Raw genomic sequence first — 15837 nt, 5'->3', positions numbered from 1 at the left:
CAATTAAGGAATACAAACAAGTGATTCACCTAATCTGCAAGTAGAAACTTCTCAAGTAAGGCAAGAACATTTCTGTTTCCATCTCTTTAAAACACACACACACACACACACACACACACACACAGACACTCAAACACACACACACACAGACACATACATGCATACACATGCAAACATACACATAGACAACACACATAAGCACACAGACATGGACACATACAAAGACACACATACATGCAAACATACACACAGACACACATATACACAGTTATAAACACACACAAATATACACACAGACTCACACTCATACACATATATACACATACATACATACACAGACACACATATATACAACACATATATACATATACACACATACACACAGATATACACATACACACACTAATCAAGACTTATATGGAACAATTTAAATCAAAATTACATGAACTGTGTATATTAATCTACAAAATTTTCACAACATGCAGACTTGAAAGGAAATAAGATATAGGAAAGAGAAGAATATTCGTGCTAATATTATGCTTTTTTTGGTAAGTAATGAGTAAGAAATGGACAGCAATGTCTCAAAATTTCCCAAGTCTGACCTCAAGTAGTCACTGACAGTCACATGCTCTGCAAATCTCAAAGGGGAATGCTAATCCAATAGCAGCCTACCCATATGCACAAGGCACAGAACCCCAGTCACAAATCTCCAAGTTAAACTTACGACAGTTATCACCATTAATAGCTGCATCTTCCAATAAGAAGGGCAGTGATAAATATTGGTGGGTGAATGTGAAGAGCTGCCACACTTGCACACTAGTTGACTGTCCCTGGGAAATGAAAATCAGGAGAGGTATTCTGACTCCAAAGGGGCTATTTTCCGTACTCTAAAGTCATTTGTTCATATAATTCTAGTCTCTTGTTTGGGGAAATTTTGAAAACAAAAATTTATTTCTTGAAATCTGATCTCTTTCCTAGACCCACTGTATTTTGTGAAATTAAAAAAAAAAAAAAAAAAAAAAAAGGAAACAAACCAAACATGGGTTGGAGAGATGGCACAGCAGTTAAGAGTACTGGTTGCTCTTCTAGAGGAACCTGATTCAATTCCCAGCACCCACCTGAAGACTAACAAGTGTGTAACTACAGTTCTGGGGGAGCTGATGCCCAACGCCCTCTTCTGGCAACTAGAGGTATTGCACAACACAGGTACACTTTCATACATGCAGGCAAAACACTCATACACATAAAAATAAATAAAAAAATTTAAAAATGCCAACAATATTTTATAAGAAGAAATAGTACAGGGATTTACATAAAATTGACTTGTAATTTCTGGAGAATAGCACCCCTAATTATTTAAAGAAATAGAATTCCTTGGTGAGAACATTCACTTTGAGCCTTGACATTCCGTGTGCTGGGGCTGCACCTCAGACAAGCAGTAGCAGTGGCTCACTGTTATCCTGTAGTAACATGAAAGAAGCTATTCCCTAGGTCGTCTGAAGGCCATATTCATATTCAAACCCCAACATGTCCTGCAAAACAGGAACTGTATTTCTCAGAGCCCATTACTACTTTAAAGTTCTTCACAAGACATCAGTTGTCTTTGTTACATGTAACTATGGTATCCTCCAGGATTGTCTTTGTATGGTATTTCTAAATGGCCCCTGGTGATTCTGCTATTCATCAATTGAGAAGATGTATACATTTTCACTGACAGTTTTTTTTTTTTTAAACCTACCCATATTCTAAGAATCAAGGCATTTCCATTATTAAAATCAATGCAACATTCACAGTTCTGGAAAGATTATTTCTGGTGGCTTTTGCCTTGTGCAAACATTTTACTGAGTTCTTTTGTCTTTTGAAGGCTCTGGAACAATGGCAGATCCTTAGGTGTGATGAGTTGGGTTGGCAAGCTGTTACCTCTTAGATCTCTCAGCTGAGACTTTCCTCTAGGCTCATTTTCCCCTGTTCTTTCATAAATCCCAGTCTTCAGTTTCCCCAAACACATTGTCTTCCAGTCTTTTTCCATATTGAAAAAAATAACCAAACTATGAACAAATCTCTCAACCTAATTTCAAAAATACTTCCCATTCAAATATTTTAATAGGTAGAATGTCATAGTATTGGGCATTAATGATGGGGTACTGGTTAATGATAGAAGTGGAAATCCAATCTTCTTGTGAATATACCCATTTCAAATCATCAATTCTAAATCTAAACTGGCATCAAAATATTTTTAAGGATGTGATGATTTGGCAAAATACCATGATTGTTGAATCTTTTTTTTTCTCTCTGATTCATTCCTCAGGATTTAAATACTAAGCACAAAACTACAGAGAAAATGTCTGTACTAGAGCTTGCAAATATAAAAACATAAGATCTTATCAACTGCCTTTGGACAGTAGCAGGGAAAAGCACAAAACTCACTCCAAACAGGGAAGGGCAGACCTGGGACTAATCCGAGTACTGATTAGGGGTGTTTTGCATTGACTGTAGAGAGTCACTTCAAAGTAAAACAGCCTGTGCAAAAGCTTGAATAAGAGCTCTTTCAGCTACATGTAATATAAACTTTATGTATGACCTAAAACTAAATCAGTACAAGTTTTAAAGTATAGAGAAATATCCACAAAGGCTAAATCTACCCTAGTCAGAGTTATGAAAGTACTGAGAAAAATAAGAAATTATCTCTCCTTTGGGAAACTCAGAATGAGAAAGCTAAGCACAGAGCCAAAGCTGACAGACCTTACATTTCCAAAGAATGTTTTTATATATGTTATTATGTATTATATTACAACGCATTATTTATACACTTTATTTCTTAAGAAGTAGGTTATGGTTTCACACTGGTTGGGTATACATTAGAACAAAAGATAAGCAAACCTGGAACACGGTAACCTTTATCTTACTACAATATTACCAGAACCCTGGGGAATTTAGAGTTTTGCAAAAGAGTAGGGAGCAAAGATTTCCAAAACCTGCATCAGCAACTGGAAACATGCCCCACAACCTTTACAACGAGCTTATTTAAAATTCCTGTTTAAGTAAATTATTTCTAGATTAAACCACCAGCATTTTAGTCTATGCTATCCCTCAGGGAACAAAACCCCATGAATCTTATACCTTATGGTCTGGTGTTTTAGCCTCTCCCAGCTCATGCACACCAATAACGTTTCCAAATTTACCCCTCTCTTACTTCCAGCTTTTTAGTCAGAGCCTGATTCTGATTATCCTGCTTCTTTCCTGTCTTCTCTGGTCATGTTTCTCCCAATCTCTTATTTTCATTTATTTATTTATTTATTTTATTTGGCCCTTTTTGGGATAGGGTCTCCCTACAGTCCCAGCTGGACTGGAACTCGCTATATAGACCAGGGTGGCCTTGATCTCACAGAGATCTGCCTGCCTCTGCCTCCCAAGTAATGGAATTAAAGGCATGCACCACCATGCCTGGCCCAATCTTTTGTTATTCCCCAGCACTTTCCTTTTTGGAATTTTGTTCTTTCAAGATCAGTTTCAATTATTTTTTGAAAGACAAACACTCAATTTTGACCATTCTCTAGAAAAATGTCTTGCTATATCAAGTGTCATACATTGCTAATATGTTTCTGACAACACAGTACCTTGGGAAATATACTGGTTCCCTATTTTTTTATTCACTTATTTTTGCTTTATGTATATAAGTGTTTTGCCTGGATGAATGTAAGTGCACACCGTGTGCATGCAGAGCCCATGGAAGTTAGAAGAGGGCATCAGATCCCCTGGAACAGGAGTCATGGATGGTTGTTAGTAGCCATGTGGGTGCTGGGAATCAAACCCAGGTCCTCTGCAATAGCAGTAAGTGCTCTTAACAGCTGAACCTTCTTTCCAGCTCCTCAAAACATGTCTTGTTATATAGCTGAGGCTACCCTCTTGAACTCACACTTTTTCTGCTTCAGCTTCACAAATGCTCAAATTACAAGTGTTCATCACTGCACTTGGGTACATGAATTCAGTTTTTAACTACTTTTCTTCCCCTTTCCACTCCACATCAGTCATGCCTTCCTTGTGAACATGTTGACTTCTATATGCCCTAATTTCCAATATAAGTGCCTGTACAGTGTCTTGAATATTAAACAGCATGGCAAATGCTCACTGGATGAATATATCATATGCAAAGAACATCTCATATTAAAACCTCCTCAGCAATGTATCAGAAACATTATGAGAAAGCTCTATAAATCTTTAAACATTAGTTACTGTTCTTTGCAAAGTGAGTTGGAAGACAATGAAGATGGCAGATTATGACAAATATTTACTTAGTTATATAGTTCATATGAACAAGTAGAACATTTTAAAAAGTTATTAAATATCTTCATTTGCAATGCTTTTCATGAACTTCCATCATAAAATTTAGATAAAGGCACAGAAGAAGTCAGGACAAGGAGAAAATACCAGAGATTAAAGGAGGACAACCACCATCATCCAACTCTTAAACATTCTGGTCATCCTGATCCTAGTGACCTCACATAAAGTATATTGCATTAAATATTTTCAGCATTTCCTTGCACAGCAACTAATCATTACAATGACTATTTCATAGTATTACTATTGTGACTCACATATTATGTCCTACTAGAAAATTTGGTCTTTGAATCCATGTGGATCTGACCTTGCAGTCAAAGTTCTTCAAGAAATTGAATAGATTTAATTGCCAGAGAGGAAGTAGAAATAGGTTTAAAAATTTGATGACTTTGAAGAAGTGATTTAAATTTTCTTGGTCTTAGTTCCCCATTCTTAAAGTCTGTCTTTGATAATCTCCAAGGTTTCATGTGGTTGTGTTTTTATGATAAAGTGGTATCTATATATTTAAAACATGTAGACAGGTACAGGGGCTGTGTTATTAGGGAGGGATGTAGTAGGGATTAGATTATGGTGGGAATTTAACTGGAAGGCATGCAGAAATGATCACCTTTTGGTCTTATGGCTCTGTTTTTTTTTTTTTACAGTTATCTTTTTGATTAAACAAATCTAATGAGAGAAAACTGCAGCAGTTTTAGTGGTAGATTGACTCTAAGTTGATACAATTAGACCATCTTTTCCCTTAGATATTAAATGCTGAATGCCAAATTATATAAATCTCAAAACTTTTATCTCATATGATTTTTGAGTTGAACTAGGCACGTTTCAAGAACATTGTACTCTAGATATATGTTCATGTTAGAATGAACAATGTTTCAAGAACATTTTACTCTAGATATATGTTCATGACACAGATTCTACCCATGGCCTTACCAACCATGATGTGTTAGGTACTTTCTTACTTTCAAGTAAAAATAGCTAATGTCAAAGTGTATACTATATTTTAGAGACCATGAAGTCATGTCAATATGTGATAGTATGTTCTTAACTAGTATTTGCTGTCAATGATACTTTTTCTAGACTCTTTAGCTTTTACTTTTTTTTTTTTATTTTGAGACAGGGTCCACTACATAGTACTAACTGACCTGGAACTCAGTGTGTATCCCAAGCTGTACTTGAACTCAGAGATCTGCCTGCTTCTGCCTCCCAAGTATTGGGATTGAAGGTGTGTGCCACCACACCTAGCCTTAACTTTTACTTCTTAATATTGTACAACAAAATTGTATAATACATAAGAAAAAAGTCTAGAATAATACTTATGTCTAAGAAAGTTGATATGATACATTTAAAAAATTTCCCTATAGTTAAAGGAATGTAGTGTAAAAGGTTAGGTATTCCTGTATAATCTAGGGCTGGTTTGAACCCATGACCCAGAATGCACAAAATACGATAAAACACAAATTTGGCAAATGCTGCAATAATGATCAGTTAAAATCTTCAGTGACATACTGACTGGTGTATAAAGAAGTTAGTTCATGTCTAAAAACTGAATATCTTTTCTAAAACATAAACAACCACATCAAAACTAAGTGCATAACTTCTTTTGCCTATATTGCTTTGAGCACCTTGTTACAGAACTTTGATGAAACATGAAACTTTTATATTAAACTTTCATATAACAGACATTGAAAGGCAAACACTGCCATTACAATTAACTAGGATGTTCTTGATGTATTAATTCGTGCCCCCTGGGCTCATATGTGACTTGTAGGACATTCTAATTAAAACTAGCCATTAGAGAAAAGAGAATCCAAGAATAGATAAAAATGAATTCCAATTTTTTTGAAAACAAACATGAAAGAAAAACTAATACTGTGTAGGTTCCTTATGAACTATGATAAAAAAAAAGTTCTGTAGGAATTCCTGTAAAATGTCTGCTGCAGAGAAATGGAACCCTGCTTTAAAACAAGTAGGCCCAATGCATTTTCTCAGTATAAAGATCACAGCTTTGAGTGTATCTCCACAGCCCTTATGTTTCCATACAGCAAACAAATATTCAAGACCACCAATGAATGGCTCCAAATACAGACTAATAAGTCACAAAAAACTAACAAATTGTGATAATAATCAACAGACACACCCTATAAACAATTTCCCGCTCAAAACATATTTTGTAAAAACAAGAAATTTTTAAGGCTTAAAAATTAAAGACATTAAGCATGTGCCAGAGACTTCTGAAGAAGAAGGTTATTGTGACACACTGACAACGAGCCAACCGGTCATCCATCAACCATGGTGCTCCTTTTGCTGCTTAGAATCTTATTAGCATATATTTTCCAGTTTTGATTTGAATATAACAATCTGGGAAGCATGTGATGGTAAAAATGAAAATTCAGTAAATATGGAGGGTAACTCATACCTTAAATTCCTCCAAGATTTTGTAATTTTTTCCATGATATTCACAAAAGTTTTTCACTTCTTTACACTCGGGACAGCATCCGTTGTGTTCCACTTTTGTACATTTCGGATGAATTTTAGGGCATTCTGGCTGGTCACAAACAGGTCCATCTAGAGCACAGACACACGGACAGTTGGAATGCCCTGGGAAAAACCGCTCTCCCAACTTGTATACAAAGCCGCTGTCATCCACACACCCTTTCCCTCGATAGTCATCAAAGATCAGATTGTCATTACTGGAGGCCTGGTCACCTTCATCAGCAGGATAGTCTTCATGACTGATGGCGGCAGAGGTGACCAATCCAGGGATGACCAATAGAAGTATGCAAGCTTCATGAATATGAAGAGCCATCCCCCTCCTCAAAGACTTCTGGGTGTGCTCCTAATATTAAATACACTCAGCTCCTTCCATGGGAATACAAGAGGGGTAGGCTGAAAATAAATATTTAAAAGATAATTGGACATATATAAAGAGAATATAGATGCATTTAAGCCCATGCTCTTAAATTGTTCGTTTGGGTTCAGTTTGGAAGACACCAAGACCTTAAAGAGATGAAGTTCATTCAACTGTCTATACTTCATCATGAAGTTTGAAGAGTGGTCCTAAATGGTCATTTATGGAATTATTTTATGTAAGGATCTTCAGTTCATAATTTCCCTTTGAATTTCAATGATCTGTCTTAGCCTATTGCAAAAAAGTGGTTGTACTGAGCCTTAAAAGGTGATTGCAAGTTTTACTGAGATAAAGCTCAAGGACATTTGAACTAGAAGCCCCTATTTTTCTTGGAACTGGATAATCAGTGATAGAATGTTGAACTATAGTCATCTGGATTCAAACATTAATGTGAAATATTAAATTCTGAAAGAAAGGGAACGTAAAATATTGGATGTATGTTTTAATTGAGATGGAGCCATTATAAAGGCTTTCTTTCTTATATATACCCATAATCTGGAGTTTGGAACATAGTGAATAAGCAAAATAGCATAATCAATCATGGTGAATAAGGGAAAGGAAGTTCAAAATAAATAACACAAGAGAATTAAACTTGTTAAAAGAAATTTGCAAAAACAAACTTATTTTTATTATTATCCACATATTATTTTATTCAGGAGGTAAGCTCCTAGTGGGCAGGGAAGATATACCTATAAATTTTTATAATAACATAGGTCTAATATTCGTGTAATATTATTTGAATTCAGTTACATCTATAGAATATAAATACTATTCATACATTCTTGAAAATATAACTCCTTGAAATGAAAAAAATGCATTTAGGCTATTTGAGCAATCATTTCAGCTTAAAACTGTCTGTGGAAGTTTCTCTAAAAAATAGTGAAGCATTGCTTTTACAAAATATAAATGTTACTATTTGTATGGCAATGACTGTTGTGAACTTCAGTTGGTATTGTTTGGTATTAAGTGTTGGTAGTGGTGAACTCTCCTTTAAATATTTATTGTAACTAACTTATGCAAAGCCTCTGGGGTAAACGATAACGTTGGGGAGTATAAGATAAGGAAAAATGTAAAATATTTCATTTATCTATGTGAATGCTATTTGCTTTATACCAGTAACACTAAGACGCATATAGGATATTTGCAGATATGTCATTCATTGTTTTATTTCCAAATTATATTAAAAGCAGTGATAAACTACTGATTTTAAGCCTAACATAAACAGATGATGATTGTAATAAGAATAAGATGACATTAGAAAACTTCATAAACCATTAGATTTGCATTTTGTTAGATATGCAAATTCTAGCAATAGTAAAATGGAAGGCAATATATTCATGGTCTCTTTTCAAAGAAAGCTGATACTAGAATTTGTCTAATATTCTCTGATATTAAAATTCACTTTGAGTGGATTCTTTTGGCTAATGATAAAGGAGATGGATTTCTCTTAAAATATGTCAAAAATAATGAGTCATGACAGAACAAAAAAATGCAAACCTTTAATTCTACTTGAGGAGCTGAAGGCTCCCTTTGACAAAGCATTTTTCCCTTTTAAATTACTACAGAGGCCACAAACATAGTAGAAGATTCTGAAAAAGCATAAATATATTTTGCCAATGAAAGCATACATTATGCACCTTTCACATATGTAGAAAGTTTATCTTGTAAGAAAAGGGAGCTACCATGCCTCCTCACAGTATCTAGCAATGTCCATCAATACATGCAAGGAAAACCATGTGAAATATACATACGATTCTTCTTTAAAAGGACACAGACAGAAAATGATCTCTTTATAAGCTACAGGTAGGCATTAATGTGCCAGCTTATGATAAATGTAAAGTTAGAGGCAAAAATTGGAGTGGGATATCTACTTTATATAAATATTAGGCTTGCTTTTAGTATGAGGAATACATTTCTTTTTAATATAACAAAGTTCTTAGGCTATTTTAAAAAGAACCTTCTTTATAACTGAGCTGTGGTACTACTTAAGACACTATTTATGAAAAGAAAGGTTAGAGAAATCAAATGACATGTATATCTGAAGATTTTAAATAAGAAAGCAAACACTGCTAAACTGAAGATCACTTCCCAGCGAAACTTTCCCCCTCCCCATATTGCTACAAATGATTTAAAATGACTGCATCTATTTCTTTGAGAAAGCAAACACAACTCATGTCATAAGATTCACTTACCGAATCACTTTGGAGGTTAATGGTGGTGGTGGTGGGGTCACAGACCAATCTGAACTAAAAGATCAGGTATGTCTTAGGAAAGCAGGTCCTCCTCAATCACCCAAAGAATGCATTTTCAGGAATGAATTAAAAGATAAGCCATTCTCTACTCCCCATTTCAAAACACAGTCAAGAAGCAGCCTCCCACCCTTCCAGAGAGAAACACAGCAGGCACACATAGGAAATGGGCTTTGGACCTGTCTTCAGAATTCAAAGCAAGAAGCAAAGCCGGTCCTGTGGAAACCCAGATCTCAGTAGCAGAATCATGTTGAACTTATTTTTAGCATTTTCTTAGATCCTTCTATGAAATTTCCTGGCTGATTACGCCTCCTCCACACATGAGTTCACTTACACAGTGTTCGGTACGGCAGCAGAGGTGATTTGGCTAGGCTCTGAGGATCACAAACAGAAACAGCATACTGTAGCTTAAAGCCCACTCCGTCGGCAATACCATCAGCATCGTTCACAGGATGTTGACTGAATCCCTTCTCACACAGCAAAAGATGCTAACTGTGGACGTGAAGGAAAGGAGGAACTTTAGCTGGGTTTCTGCATCCCTGGGAGCAGTTTGCAGACTGCTGATTCGGAGCTCATTCTGCCGGCAGCCGGGAATTCCTCAGCACCACGGACAGCGCCAACTGGCTTCTGAGCCCAGCTTGGTCAAAATCCCCAGCTGCTTCCGTAGACTGGGCTAGAGTGTTCTCTAAGCAGTCGCACTTTATACAGCAGATGCGTGCATCCGTCAGGAGGGTTCAGGGGACAGCATTCTACGTGAGAGACACTTATTTGCATTTAAATCACTATAAAAATATTAGAGAAAAAATGTAATTTCACCTAATGCATTCTTAGATGGGCTGCAGAGATGAAAGTTCCCGAGACTTGCATTTAGATTTAAGCCAGCTGCAGTACCTGATTATTACTAATAGATAAAGCGCAATCTCTGTCAAGGAATCCGTGAAAATGTATGCTTGCAGGCTCTGTTTGTCCCTCTGGTTGCAGAAAGACTTTCCCTGTGCTATACATAATTAAACTTTGGGTCTTCTGCAGCTTGGGTTTCATTGAAAAAAAAAAAAAAAAAAAAAAAAGTAGCCGCGTTTTTCTGCAGCTTGTTCTCTAACATTAAAAATCAATCTCCTGTAATTCATCTAGTCTGTCATTAGGCGTCATTGTAAAGCTGTTTCTTTCAAACCCCCAGTAAAGATGCTCTCTCTATAAATTCTTAACCAAATGAGGGAGTGAAAAAAGACTCAGACAACTACATGAGCAAAAAGTTATTATTTTTATTGGTAATAGTATAGGCACTACAATATTGGTTTGAAGCTTGTTTTAAAACAAACGTGTTATTTAATGGCAGTTTTAACCAGTTACTTACTGCCTTGGGAACCAACTACAGGAGGCATTTTTCAAGCCTTAGAGGGAATGTCCTCTGCAATGAGGTATGCTGCTGACGGTCAAAACCACAATCTGATGGTGCCATCAGAACCTCCGGAATACAGATTCTCCCCATCATGGGAAAACACCACAGTTTGTGCCTGGCTCTCATGGCCCATCAATTTATGAATCTGTCCAGATTGAATATCCAGCAAATGGATAACCCCATTGGCACTCGCCTGGGCTAAAACTCGACCTGTAACAGAGGGAGAAAGGGAGGGAGGGAATGAGGGAGGAAGGGAGAGAAAGTGAGAGGGAAAGAGAGAGAGAGAGAGAGATTGATCAATTTCAAACAGTCAGAGTGTACAGTATGTAAAAAATATTTTTATCTTGGTTATCTATTCAACAGACTCACTTTAATGTCAATTCTCATTAAATATGACCTAGTTCCTATCTGTATGGAAACAATTTGAGTCATAACTAAGATAATCTCTAATTGATTATAAAATTTAGGAATGAGGAAATAAAACATAATGCTTTGCTTATTTTAAATATTTGGCAGCCAGTAAATGCCCCATCCTTCTCCATATATTTGTAATAAATCATCTTGAAATGAGATTGAAAGCAACTAAGGAAGACAGCTTTCTATCTCCAAATGAATATATTAAAACATTTAAAAGGAATAATTTTCTAAATAGGAACTATAACATATATGTTTGATATATCTATAGGTGTATATCTTAGAAAATTTATATTTGAAATTTTCTTTTTTGACAAGTTGGCCTGATTTAAATGTTCATCATAATTCTGCTTGAGAATAATATATATTTCTGCTTTTAAAATTGTAACATTCATGACTTTAATATAATTTCTTTGGAGTTAAAGAGAAAATAAACATCTCCTCTCCAAAATTATACGGATGTTTAAAGTCTAGCTTAAAATTCAAAGTTCTTTGAAATTAAATTTTTATGAAACAGAATAAATTTAGTATATGATATTTTCATAATCTTTATGCCATATTTTTAGTGACTAAAAAACAATGAATTAAATAACCTAACGAATGAGTAATTTTACTGAAAAACTCCAAAAGGAAATTATCTGGGGGTTTGGAAGCAAGAAATGTAATAGAAAATACTTAGCTAAACTTGGACATTGGTATTAAGCATCAGATTATGTCATCACACTTAGAAAGTATATTATCATTCAAACAACATGTTTAAAACTTACTATACTCTTTCAACATGGCTAGATACCACACACCTAGTACTTGGTGCAAATAGTTGTGTACAGTCCTCAGAGTAACACAATGACAGAAGGAATAGTACTAATAATCCCATTATGTAGATGAAGAAAGAGGCTAGGGGAGGCTGAGCAAGTTGCTCATGATGCACCTTCTGTATAGGAGAAGCTAACATTTAGCCATGAGCACTTCAAGTCTACAGCTGTGACCATTGTGTTTTCCACATCCAGTAAAGCCCTGCTATCAGTGATGCCTTCTCGACAGACTTTAGGTAGGTGATTATCATGAAAGGAAGTTTGTCCATTTTATAATAAGAATTCAAGAATGCTGTTGCCATGAAATATATAATTACATATAATCCTCAAATCATCATGGCTTCTTCTGAAACAGAGAAGGGTTAAGAATACAGTTAACCATGATAAATACGGCCTATTTGCAAACCTTTATAAGTACTGGGCTTCTTCATCTAGAACAAAGCCTGACACAGCAAAGATCCTTACGATGGATTAGAGTGTCCAAAGCAGCAGATGTGAATATTTATTATAAACCCTCTTCTACCAAGTGTTTGCTGACAGAGCATTATATATGGATTTCACTTCCAGCTTCATTCTATAGCAACTGCTGTTTGTGACTTTCCTGAGACTCAACAAAGACTTTTTTCCTGTCTTTACACAATAGCTATAAAGTACTTGTTATAAAGTTTTTATTAATTTTGAAACCAAACAGAACCAAAGCCCATAAAGAAAATTTACTTTTAAACAACGATTTTTGATGAAATCAAATCATTATAAATCATATGTAGAAAAATTTAGGAAACTTTTGAGAGATTTTACAATAAAATTGAGAAAAATGATAATACTAGACTGTAATTACAGGGTCGTATAATCCAGCAGCATATAGCAATCAGGTGTTTTAAATATATATTTGCTAGAACATCTGATTCAGTAAGTTTATGGTAATAACTCATGCCTCACACACACACACACACACACACACACACACACACACACACTCAACTCATTCCAAAAACAAGCATACATTATAATCATGTTCAAGCATGTTGGATTATTGCATGTTATACAATGTCTTGCTTAAACACTGACTTGCTTAAACATTTATCTAGCCCTGAAAGATAGTCAGCGAGTAGAGGAACTTTCTGCCAAGTATGAGAACCTGGAAGCCACATGATAGAAGGAGAGAAGTGACTTCTGCAAGTTGCCTCCTGACGTCCACAGATGTGCTGTGGCACATGTGTGCTCCCAGATAATAAATTTTCCCTTTCTTCCTGATTATTAATATATTTAGTTTTAATGATCTTGAAGATCCTAGTTTACATTATTTTAGTTCCTTGATTTTTTTGAGCCAAATATTAATTAAAACAAAACATAATCAAAATAATTGTCTTGGGATATAAATAACCTGAATAAATATAAAAATTATACTTGGTAGTTAATAAGAAAATTATAACAAATTATGAATGAATATACTCTACAAGTATCACCTGGCATGTGATGGAAAATATATAGTAAAGTTTGGAAATGTTTAAAAATAAAAATAGCTAAAGCGAATTCATAAAGGTAATTAGCTTTATTAAATACAAAGTAGTGGTTTTTATGATGACATTTTCATGCATACTTGTCATTGTATTTCATTCTTTTTGTTCACTCTTTTTTTTATGAGATAATAGCTCACTATGTATCATTGATTGACCTGGACTCACCGTATAGACCAGGCTGGCCTAGATAGAACTCTCAGAGATTTGCCTGCCATTGCCTTCCCAGTGGTGGGATCAAAAGCATGGACCACCACGCCCATCGTTTTACTTCCTTCTTTGAATCCCACTGACCATTCCCTGCCCCATCCCTCTGCTTCTCCTCTTTCGGATCCCTTTCCTTCCCCTGGAGCCCTACCTCCTGCTTTCATACCAGGTGCATTCCACTACCATCTCTTCAGAACCACATATATTGTCATTTTAAATAAAACACGCTGTATTTAAACACCTGCTGTTTTTTTTATTTTAATTAAAAGAAGCATTTCATTACAACAACATTAACCTATTCAATAACATTTTTCTGAGCTACGGTACATCTCTTTCAAAATTGGCTGTACATTTTTAGGTTTACAGATGAATTATTACGCTTATATAATCTTTTACTCATTATAAACTCTATAAGACATAAAATTAAATGAGGTTCCAACGTTTAAAAAAGATCTCCACTGCGTTGTCAAAACACACAGTTTCATACAGAAAAATTCATTTCAGGGCTCTTGACATTGAGACGTTTTCACATGCATTTCTAATCTCTATATACATGACTATCACTGGTCACAGTCACCCACCTTCTGAGCTCCTCGGCATCTGAGCATGAATACAAACTCATCAGGTAGATAGCCTTCCTCTCCCACTAGAGCCTCCATACTCTGCTATCCCTGCCACTGTCCACTGTGCTGTCAGCACCCCCATCCATTCCCCCCTATCTGCCCTTCTGGTAAGTCTAGTCAGCCAGAGGTCCCTATTCCAGGAGGATCAGCTGTTCCTTATCAACGGCAATCCATTGTCAGTATTCCTTTGGATAGAATTGGGGTCTGCTGTTAATATTTCCAGTAGTATGTTGGGTTACTGTCTGGAAGAGCCTTTATCCATCCTGGCCAAGAACTCGACTGAAGGTATCGCCTGTCTGGCTTTGCTGTTTGTCAAGTAACTTTTAGTTATATATATGTGTGCTCTTATGAAATTATATTGGCCCCTTTAATCTTTGATTATCCTTCCCTTTTGGGTGTTTAAGGACATACCATTGGACCAGGTAAACTGATTTGTTTTTACTCTTGAGGTGGTTTGAGGATCTGTTCCTCAGGGGTCCCATGGGCTTGGGAGGAGCCCCTGGCTCCTTTCTTTTACCAGTTTCATCTACGTGAAGATAAGTCAAAGGTCCTGCTCGACCATTGTTGGCTTCTCTTGGAAGCATGGAGGAAATGATTCCTCCGTGTTGACCCTCCTCTTTATAGACTGGACACTGGTTCAAGACACTCTAGTGGGGTCTCCTTGGCCTCCTTGATCAAGAGGTCAGATGACCCATCACCATTACAGGACATTTTGCGAGATGCTCATGATCCCTGGGAACTAATCGACCTAGGAGGGCAGGGAGCAAAAAGTGTCCTTTGTATCCCTCTGACCCAATTAGTATAGATCTCAAGGTATGTCTGTTAAACATCCAAGAAGGTTAGTTCCACCATTCTGGTATTTTTAATTACTGTGTAAACACCTGCTGTTTTTAAAAAGGTGACTTACCTCTTTACATTTGGGAAATTATGATACTCAAATATTCATCAAATCAGAAAACATATGGTTTGGTGGCACATTAATTTTAAAATTGCTCTTTTACTATAAGTAACTCAGTATATATCAGCAATTAGAAATTATGAGTGCTTCTCCATTCATACATCTCCAAAAATCATGCTCAGTACTTGATGTTATCTGTAAACAGTCTAGGACACTTTCTTATTGAGGAAGCTGATGCCTTTCTGGAGACCAGGAGGATTCAGGAAGATACTGTGCATGGCTGTCCACTGTATGTCATTGGATCAATTTGCCTATTTTATTATTGAAGAACTAAATTTCTTCTAATATCTGCAATTAAATGAACCTTTCAACTTTTATAAGCTTGTGGATCTATCAGAACTTATTTCCTAGTAAATTTATAGCATTCTTTAAAGAACAAAATTTCTTTATACTGCTGTAACGTGATTTT

General features: G+C 35.8%; 2 protein-coding genes across 3 annotated transcripts in view; both read right to left on the bottom strand.

Annotated features, from left to right (window-relative positions):
• The window catches only part of Vwc2l (von Willebrand factor C domain containing 2 like), a 151374-nt gene extending 141336 nt beyond the window's left edge, over positions 1–10038 (bottom strand). The window contains exons 1-4 of one of the 2 annotated variants that reach the window (XM_008825666.1): positions 9830–10038; positions 9439–9626; positions 7045–7224; positions 6755–6903 (exon numbers count right to left, since the gene is read on the bottom strand). In XM_008825666.1, coding sequence (XP_008823888.1) covers positions 6755–6903; positions 7045–7144 — 249 coding nt within the window. In that variant the 5' untranslated portion in view covers positions 7145–7224; positions 9439–9626; positions 9830–10038. Of the gene's footprint in view, positions 1–6754; positions 7225–9438; positions 9661–9829 lie in introns of those variants that run through there. The other variant, XM_008825665.2, reaches the window with a different exon arrangement.
• Positions 10039–10928: 890 nt separating this feature from the next.
• The window catches only part of LOC103727801 (sperm-associated antigen 16 protein-like), a 309757-nt gene continuing 304848 nt past the window's right edge, over positions 10929–15837 (bottom strand). The window contains exon 5 of the mRNA XM_008825868.1: positions 10929–11104. Within this exon, the coding sequence (XP_008824090.1) occupies positions 10929–11104 (176 nt within the window). The remainder of the gene's footprint in view (positions 11105–15837) is intronic.

This window comes from Nannospalax galili, unplaced genomic scaffold (genome assembly GCF_000622305.1).
Source record: "Nannospalax galili isolate Female #2095 unplaced genomic scaffold, S.galili_v1.0 scaffold127, whole genome shotgun sequence".
Classification (NCBI taxonomy): domain Eukaryota; kingdom Metazoa; phylum Chordata; class Mammalia; order Rodentia; family Spalacidae; genus Nannospalax; species Nannospalax galili.
Note: the sequence above shows the minus strand (reverse complement) of the source record. Positions and strands in the feature narration are given on the sequence as shown.